At 65.9% G+C, this 8,786-nt stretch overlaps 2 protein-coding genes across 2 annotated transcripts in view; both read right to left on the bottom strand.

Annotated features, from left to right (window-relative positions):
- Positions 1 to 1,730: 1,730 nt before the first annotated feature.
- Positions 1,731 to 4,433, bottom strand: SCN4B (sodium voltage-gated channel beta subunit 4). Its single transcript, XM_019511721.1, has 5 exons — positions 4,373 to 4,433; positions 3,597 to 3,880; positions 2,924 to 3,149; positions 2,449 to 2,578; positions 1,731 to 2,315 (listed from the first exon to the last, which is right to left on the bottom strand). Exons 1-5 carry the CDS (start codon positions 4,431 to 4,433, stop codon positions 2,222 to 2,224), a joined length of 795 nt encoding a protein of 264 aa, XP_019367266.1. The 3' UTR covers positions 1,731 to 2,221.
- Positions 4,434 to 7,669: 3,236 nt separating this feature from the next.
- SCN2B (sodium voltage-gated channel beta subunit 2) overlaps positions 7,670 to 8,786 on the bottom strand; it is a 19,383-nt gene continuing 18,266 nt past the window's right edge. The window contains exon 5 of the mRNA XM_019512191.1: positions 7,670 to 7,681. The gene's annotated coding sequence lies outside the window, so the exon portion shown is untranslated. The remainder of the gene's footprint in view (positions 7,682 to 8,786) is intronic.

Below are 8,786 nucleotides of genomic sequence, written 5' to 3'. Positions count from 1 at the left end.
CTGCAGAGCGGGACGTGGGCCTCCCCCCATGACAACAGTCCCCTGCCGGGGCTGGGTGTGGGATGGAGCGCGAGGCGGGTTCGGGGCCGGGCAGACAGGGCTGCAGAGGAAGCAGAGCAGGGCAGGGGGCAACGGAGACCTCCCCAGGCTCTCGTTCCTGGCTGTCTGGGGGGCCGCCCAGCCAGCATCCCTGGCATTCAGCGCGGCGGCGAGTCCCTCTGTCGCGATGCGGTCGTGGCTTCCCGCGTGTGGCTGCGCTCGCGTGCTCGACCGCCGCCCTCCCCGCCCGTGGCTGCCTGCAGCCGTCCCATCCAAGGGTCCAAAGCACTTTATAAATGTGACTCCAGGGAGCCTCACAGCACCCCTGCGAGGTAGATCAGCATTATTACCCTCATTTTACAGATGGGGAAACTGAGGCACAGAGAGGCACAGTGACTTGCCCAAGGTCACACAGCAAGTCGGCAGCAGAGTCAGGAGCAGGACCTGGAAGTCCTGAGCCCTGGACTCTGGCCGACCCCCTCCCTGCATCGTGAATGGAGGCCATGCTCGTTCCTAGATGACAGGGAAACAGAATCAGCCGTTTTCCCAGTTAAATCCATTATAAAAAAATATTTGCCTAACCTGTTAAAGCCTTGCTGCGCCAGCATCTAAAGCGCCTGCTCGGCACGTGCCTAGCCGAAGAAAGAAAGAGGAAGCCCAGAATCCACAGACGAGAAGCGCGGCAGCTTCTCCCCCCGCGGCCGCGGCCGGCGCAGGGGCCAGGACACGTGGGCTGCAGCAGGGCGAGTGGGCAACGGGCGGGTGCCCGGGCACGAGTGAGGCAAGCCAGAGGCAGAACAAGCCAGCCTCTGTGCAGGACCCCCCTTCCCCCAGCACCCACCAGCTGGCAAGGGAGACCCCCACATCTACAGCCATGGCCCCAGGGCCCCAGCCCCACGCTGGGGCTCAGATGTGCAGCAAGAGGACACAGCCCAGCCTGCTCCACCCCGAGGCAGCCCCTTCCCTCGCTGTAGCCCATGCTGGCCCTCCCTGTGGGTCTGCCAGGCCCAGGGACCAGCGCGCCTGGCCCGATTCTCCTCCCCGGCCCCCCAGCGTCATGCTGGGTAGCGCCAGCCGTGTCACTCTGGACGTCACTGGTGTCCAGGAGGGGAGGGGAGGGTCTGGACGAAGGCGCGGGGAGATCTGCAAAGCAGTAGGAGCATAGCCTTTGGCTGGAAGCTGCAAACCGCCCCGTCCAGCTCCTGACCTAGGGAGGGAGTGGGGACAGGGCAGGCACAGGCCAGAGAATCAGCTCATCCGACAGGGCCCGACTGCCTCTCCGGGGCTCCCCGCAGCAGAGCACGCAGCAGGGCTACGGACAGCCCAGCCCGTGGGTCCCTCCGGGCTGCCCAGCGCTCCAGCTGGCTCCCCACACCTCGCCGGGCTCGGTGCCCGGCGGCTGCGGTCTGAGCTGGGAGCGCGCTGCGCACAGGCAGGGAGGGGCCTCGTTGCCACCGACCCACCCAGAGCTCCCACCTGGGCTCCAGCCACGTACCAGGCCCTGCTGCACCTCGTGCTGCGGTTTGCACCCATGCAGAGCCCCCTGCTCACCCCACACCCAGGCACAGCAGGACACCCAGGGCGGGGGAGGGCAGAGCCAGCCCTTGGCACTCATGCAGGGACGGGGCGAGGACTGCAGCCAGCCGCTTGCAGGGCCCGCGGTGCCGTGACATCAGGCCTGTTGGTGTCCAAGCAACAGGGGCCCCTGGGCGGAGAGGGGATCCCACGGGGGGCGGCTCACCCAGGGGGCCTCGGGCCCTCCGGGGAGCAAGAGCCGGCGAGGAGCGGAGGCGAAGGCCATGGCAGGCACGCGAGGGGACATAAATTTGGTTCTGCAGTGAGCTCCAGGGGAGAGCCACGCCGGAGCGCCGCGGGCAGTGCCACGCTCCGGCCCGCAGCCCTGCCAGGAGCCCAGGCCCCTGCCTCTTCCCTCTTACTTGACATGCGCCGTCCCTGCTCCGAGAGCCGCCGGGTCGTCCGCCCGCTCCAGCCGGGGCCCCCGAGCTGCTCCCGGGCCCCGCGGCGGTTGCAGTCTCGTCTGAGAAGCAGCAGCGCGAATTGCAGGCACGTGTGTAATACAGACAGGTCCTAAGCATGGTTAGTTTGACAAGGTCATCGGTCCAGCCCCTGCTCCAGCGGGGTTTCGCCTCCTTGCAGGCAGGTGCTTTGTGCTGCGTTTGCTTCATGCCTTTGGTGTCACTTTCTGTTCCGCTTTGGAGCCCGCCAGGCCGTTCTCCGTGTTGTCGTTGCCCGACGAGCTCACGAGACACTCCTTCCTAGGGGACAGTGCACAGCCACCCTGCAGCCCGCAGCCCGGCAAAGCCCCTGGCCCGCTGCCCCCCGCCTGGCCTCTCCCCCCACCGGGACAAGCACTCCCTCCCCCAGGACGCAACGCCCAGGCCTACTCACTTCCCATCCTGGGTCTTCTTGATGATGAAGAGGACAACCTTCTTGACCAGCATGAAGAGGATGAGGAGGCCGATGAGCCCGCCCACGACAGCCACAATGATGAGTGTCAGCGTGTTGTCTGCCACCACCACTGCACGAGAGAGCCCGGGTGAGGGGACGCCAGGCCCTCCCCGGCTGCAGCCCAAGCCTCACCAGCACTGGAGCCCACCCAGCGGTCTCCCAGCCTCAGCGGGCACGGGCACGGCGGGGGCTCCTAGCAGCCACGGAGACGCCAAGCCAGCAGCGCTGGTCTTTAACACGGTTCCCTGACGCTATATGGACCTGTTAGCACCTCTCCCAGCCCGCAGCGCAGCCTGGAGCCGTCTGCTCTCGGCCCCCGAGAAACACCAGGCGCCCAGCCCCCCGGCCCCTTTATGGCCACAGGCCTGATGTGCACGCGCGCCCCACGCTCCGGGGCTCTCCCGCAGACACTCACGCTTGTGCACGACCTGCAGCTCGATGTAGGAGGAGTGCTCCGCGTTCTTCTCCTTGGGGTTCCTGACGTGGCAGGTGTACTTCCCGGCGTCACTGAAGTCCACGTTGAGGAGGACGATGGAGATGTTGTTGTCCTTGCCAGTGGTTGAGCCAACGAAGACAACCCTGAAGTCCTCGCTCTGCACCTTGGGCTCCACCGCCTTGCTCTTGATGAAGCCGCGGCAGAGCTGCAGGGGAAGGGGCACGGCAGAGTGAGCCAGCAGCGGACCCGCCTCCCCGAACTCAGCAAGACCCGGACGCGCAGCGCGGCGGGACGTGGCCCCCTCGGGCGGTGCGGAGCTACGGGGCTCGCAGAGCTGGCCCAGGCCAGCAGGGCAGGACCAGGGCGAGCCAAGACCCTCCTTAGTGGAAGGGAAGGGAAACAGCCCCCGGCACAGATGGGCCCCCACAACCCAAGGCCCCTCGGCAAACAGGGTCCCGCTTTGCTGGAAAACGAGCTGTTCTCTCCCAGGGAGAGGGCGCAGAGGACGCGCAGCCAGCTCGAGAGCTGCTGCCCTGACCACGTACCCCAGCCCCCCAGCACGGCCAGGGAGACGCCTACGCTGGGAGCGGGGCCTCTGGCCGGGCCCAGCCCTGATAAAGCCCTGGCACTGCTGCACTCTGCGGGCCCGCACCGTTGTGCTGTCGTTGTACCACCAGGTGAAGACGAGGTCCGAGAAGCCGATGCAGGTGGTGAAGACGCAGGGCAGCAGCACATCCGAGCCGTTCAGAGCTGTCACCACGTTGGTCTTGCCCACCGACACCTCCAAGGCGACCGCCACAGCACACAGGTACAGCCCTGCCCGGGGGGGACGAGAGAGTGAGACGCCCCCCTCCAGCTGCGCGGGGTAAGGGGCGCGGGTCAGCGGGGCCAGGGCCGGGCGCGGACGTGTGCGGGTGGAGGAAGCGGGCGCTGCAGCTGGAGGCCGGTGCCAGTGCCCGGGAGCCAGCAGGGAAGGGGCGCAGGGCAGCAGGGCATCCCTGTGGGAGGCTGACACGTGCGGGGGCAATCGTGTCTCCACGAGGTGTGGGGGCGGGCAGGGGGGTCACGGGGAGCGCGAGGGCTGGCAGAGCTCCGCTGCCAGCAGCGGGCGGACGCTAGTGCTCCGCTCGGGTCCCGGGAGCCCCCCGCGCTGCGAGGCACAGCTCTCCCCTGCCCCTCCCAGCAGCTGACACCAGGCTCAGGCACAAAGGGCCACACAGCCCTTGCTGCGGCGGCTGCCGCGCGCCAGGGGCTGCAGCTCGGTGCAGGGCGCGCGCTCCGGGTTCTGCTACCGGCTCCTCGAGCAACCTACGGCCAGACCACTTGGCTCCTTGACTCTCGTCCTCCTTCTCGAAGACAAGCCGTGGCCCCGCTGCCCAGGGCAGCCAAGCACGTTGGAGGAAGGGAGCAAGCCCCACTGTCACGTACAGCGCAGGGGCTCCTCGCTGCCCGCAGCAGGGATGGAGCCGAGACTCCCGGGGAAAGCCATGCTGCCAGGCAGGTGCCAGTGGGGAGCCCCAGGGCACGCGCCTACCCACAGCACCTTTATCCAAGCCCAGCTTTTAAACGTAGCAAAGCCTCTTCTGTTGCTGGACCTCCCAGCTCACACACTAGCGACTGGTTTTCCTCCCTGGGTGCCTGGGGCTTTCCTCGCCTCAGCCCCTAAGGAGGTTTCCAGTCCTGGGCGCGGGTGCCACAGGGACGGTGCAGAGCCCCGGGGGAGGCTGCAGCTGCAAGAGCTGGGCTTGGCAGCTGCATCTCAGCAGCCTGCTTTGCAGAAAGCCTTGCCTCGCTGCAGCTGACAGATGACCTTCAAACTGCAGACTGCAGCTTTCCCTCTCCTTCCCCTCCCTATTAGCGGAGCAGAAGATAATGCAGTCAAAAAGCAGATAAAGCCCTGGCCAAGAGAGGCAGGGACATGCCTGTGAGCGAGGCAAGGGGGGGAGGAGTGGGGGTGCTGCAGGCAGTGGCCCTGGCACCATCACTCTGCGCACCCTGCGAAGAGCCCAAGTGTGTCAGCACTGTCTCCGCTCCGGGTGGGCACTGAAGGAGCTGAGCTGGGAGCAGACAGACCCATAAAGCCCTTCTTGGGCCAGCCGAGCACACGCTGCAGAATGATCCTCTGCCCCGGGCCACTTCTCCCGTGCCCCCAGGAGCTGAGGTGCTGCCCAGCCACAGCCAGCAGCCACCCAGGGCCGCTAGTGCCCCAGCCATGACACAGGCAGAAGGTGTCGGCCTTGTCCCTGACCCCACGCAGCTCCACAACTCCCGCTACAACAGGAGACGCCTGGCACAAAACCCTTCCAAGAACAGGCAGGCAGTCCAGGGCTGAGCAGCCTCCTCTCCCTCGCCCTGGAAGGGCTGAAGCTGCCTGCCCTGTGGATAAGCAAGACAGGCCCACCCCATGCCCTTCCCCGGGCCTCAGGCTGCCACACAGAACGTGGCTTCTGGTGCGCCCTGCAGATCCCAGCAGCAGCGGTGCTGCTTTCCCTGCAACAACAGCCCTGACCAGATACCGCGGCACTTACAGAAGGAAATGGGAAGCCCACCCCCCCCCAGACACAGGGTCCCAGTCCTGAGTTTAGTCACCCTGAGCAAGGCTCACCTGCCCTGGGGCAGGCTCAGACGCGACTGCAAAAACTTTGCAAGCATGTTTTGCAACAGAAAGTACACGGTGACCCAAATGCAAAACGCCAGGCCCTCCGGGACCAAGGAATAGCAGGCTGCCATCACACCGGGCAGGTGACAAAAGCTGCGAATATTTTTAAAACCCAGCTCCCCAGTCACCCTCTCAAGTGCTCATTGTTGGCACTCTGCAGTTCAGACTGAGGAAACAAGTGTGCTTCCACACTCAGGCCCAGCACAAAGCTGCAATCTTTGTGCTGCAAAGACCGCAGGGAAATATTTGTTTGCTCTGGCAGCAGATGTTCCCTGGTCTCTTATCGGTGCAGCTGGGCATCAGCCTTTGGTTTCCCAGCCCTGTCGCAGTCCAGCGCCCCTCGCAAACAGGTGCATGGCTGAGTGATTTTGCACTCGTGAGCAGCCCCACACACTCCCTCAAACTCCCGCATGAAGTCACTCATGCACGTGCCTGGGTTTGCGAGCGAATCCAACTGCACCGTGTCTCTTCCAGGGGCCGGACCCTCCCGGACAGGCCATGCCTTGCAGCTGGCAACACATCGGTTGCTGCCCGGTGCAGCTGTGACTTTGGCATTACTGAACCATGCGTGTGGATCACCTGGAGCTTGATCCTGTTCCTGTCCCATTGCACCCTCGGGTAGATGTGTGCAAGGCTGCCTGCACATCAAGCCCCATGCGGACACACCGGGAGGCTGGCGGGGCAGGCACTGGGCCCCGGGTTGTTTGGGTTCCTTTCAGCGGCAATGTTCCTCAGCATCCTGCCTGACAGAGCCACCGCTCGCCCCCGGACCAGCCTGGCACTTAGCCTGGGGCCCCCGCAGCCCAGCCAGCCCTGCCCGCGGGGCAGCTGGAGGGCACCGATGCAGCTAAACGAATGCCTCCCCTGCTAGCCTGAGCCTGGTTTTGGAGGTAGGCAGGAGTCTTCCCCAAGAGACCTGCGAGCCCCCAAGGCCCTGCAGACGCCGCGAGGCCCCTGCTAGTCTGGATGGCAGGACTGGCCACTCCAGAGGCCTGGGCACTGCTCAGCGATGGGGAGAAGCACTGCCGGGCACCCTTGGGGCGGGAACGCAAACAGCAAGAGCCGGCATTTATCAACCGAGTTTCCTCTACAAGTCTTCAAGGGCCCTGGACTCAAGTGCCCGCTGCACTGCACCTCATCCGTTGCACTGGCGCGAGCAGGCGTGGAACACCTGCGTGTGCGCAGGCCACAGGCCGTGGCACGGGAGAGATGCCTGCCCTGGCACAATGGTCCTGCTCTGCCCTCACCCTACAGCAGAAACCTCCAAGCCCTTCACCACAGCTCTGCATTCACTGCTCACAGGAGGGCGAGGAGCGTGATCTGCGGGGTCCCGAGGGACAGACCCCGCAAGTCCCTGCTGCCCACCCCAAGTCCTCCCCAGCTCGACTGCCACTGCTCACCCCATGCTCCCAGATGCACTTGGTGCCTGAAGCCAGCCCAGCCAGGGTCAGTCGCGGCACTGGAGGGCGCGGGCTGTGGAAGCGCGACCCGGGACAGCCTCAGGCCTGTGCAGCGGGATTCACCACGACGGCCACTGGAGGCCTCTGTTGCTCTACAAACGCGCTGCTGAAGAAGCGCCGGCATGCAGCCAGCTGCACAGCCCCAGCCTGGCTGCACACCCTTCACCCCGCTCCGAGGGGGAGAGCTTGCAGGCCACGCCACACCACGCCACGCACCCCCTGCGTGGGCACCCGAGCCCAGCCTGCCCCGCGGGGCCTGGCAAAGGCAGCATCACGGCTCCTGGGGCGCAGGCCCTCCAGCAGTGGGGAGCTGCTCGCAGCACCCGTCTCCACCGGAGCACGGGCCCACATTAGCTGGGCCCCGCAAAGAGCCCCCTGCCTTGGCCACGGGATGAGGGGAGGCTGCTTGCCGGGCAGCCGGGCAGGGGGGCTTGCAGGGCACTGCTCAGCCCCTTTCTCTGGGCGGTCTGGGCCCAGCTGAGCCGGCCAAGGCACGAGGGAATCCAATTTCCTTCCGGAGCCTGCAAGAGCCAGCACCCGATCCTCCAGCTTGGTGACCCTGGTGTCAAATGGCCCTGCTCTGCTCTGACGGCAACGCCATGTGGCCAGCCTCTCCGCCTCCCTATCAGGCAGCACACGGCTCCTCCGGGCTGGGATTTTCCAAGGAGCCCAAGGGAATCCAGTAGGACTTCAGGGCTAAACACGGGAGCGCAGGCTCCCTTGGACCCCGAGGCTCTCTCACTGTTGCAGCTCATTTCAGCTGAGGCCAGCAATGCCCTTGGCCCCAGGGAAAACCCCAGCCCTCCCCTCCAGCAGCACCGGGGGCTGGGCAAGCACAGTTCAGCTCCCATTTTCCAATGCTCTAAGAAATCAGAGAGCCCAGGACTGCCTCCCACAGACAACAGGAGGGCAGGGAGCTGGAGGCCGGCTGGGGCAGGGACTCAGCCCCCAGAACAGCTGCAGCAGCAATTCCTGGCTCCTAACACCCAGGGAGAAGCATCTCCCAGCCGTGACCCCAAGCAGGCAGGAAAGGAGAGCTGAAAAAACATCCTCTGCTTCCCGTTCTGCTGACACCCGGATTCTTGCCTGCTCCGAGCACCTGCAGTTGTTTTCTCCGGTCTCTCCGACCTACTTCACCTTTAATTTTAGCAGCCTGGGACTGGCAGTCCCTGGAGCGCAGCAGCCCAGCGCCAGCAAGGGAGCCTGCGAAAGGAAACACCTTGCCACGACAGCTCGGCTGGGGCATTAGGCAGTGACGCAGGCAGGGCCCTCGGGGCTGGGAGTCAGGGCTCCCACCTTCTCTTCCTGACTCTGCCGCTCATCCCAGGATGACCTTGGACCGGGCGCTGGCCCTGCGCGCCCCTGTCCGCAACTCGCAGGTAAGGGGATGAAAGCCCCAGCGTGCCGGGGGCTCCCGAGGTGCTGGGGGCGCAGGGCAGTGCCGGCCCGGTGGCGGCTCGGGAAGCACAGCGAACACCTCGACGTCCTAGGAAAAGAGCCAGCCCCTCCAGGGCTTCGGGGCTCACAGGCGCAGGCAGACACGGAGGGCAGTGCCTGGGCCCCGCAGGCTCGGCGGGCCGCGGGGAAGTTTGAGCCGCAGACACGGCCACCCCCGGACCCGCGAGCCCTGCCCAGGCACCAGCCCTGGGACCCCGCACTTCCCCGGCCTCGCAGCAGCCCCGGGGGGCTCGGGGGGGCCGCGGCCGCGCGCAGAGCAGAGCAG

The sequence above is a fragment of the Gavialis gangeticus genome, unplaced genomic scaffold (assembly GCF_001723915.1).
Source record: "Gavialis gangeticus isolate Ggan-Ray unplaced genomic scaffold, GavGan_comp1, whole genome shotgun sequence".
NCBI lineage: Eukaryota > Metazoa > Chordata > Crocodylia > Gavialidae > Gavialis > Gavialis gangeticus.
Note: the sequence above shows the minus strand (reverse complement) of the source record. Positions and strands in the feature narration are given on the sequence as shown.

Coding starts and splice junctions, on each gene's coding strand:
- SCN4B (XM_019511721.1), bottom strand. CDS start 4,433: ATGGCTTTCCCCGGGAGTCTCGGCTCCATCCCTGCTGCGGGCAGCGAG. Junction 2,579..2,923: donor GCTGCAGGTCGTGCACAAGC/GTGAGTGTCTGC, acceptor TCTCTCGTGCAG/TGGTGGTGGCAGACAACACG. Junction 2,316..2,448: donor AAGAAGACCCAGGATGGGAA/GTGAGTAGGCCT, acceptor ACTGTCCCCTAG/GAAGGAGTGTCTCGTGAGCT.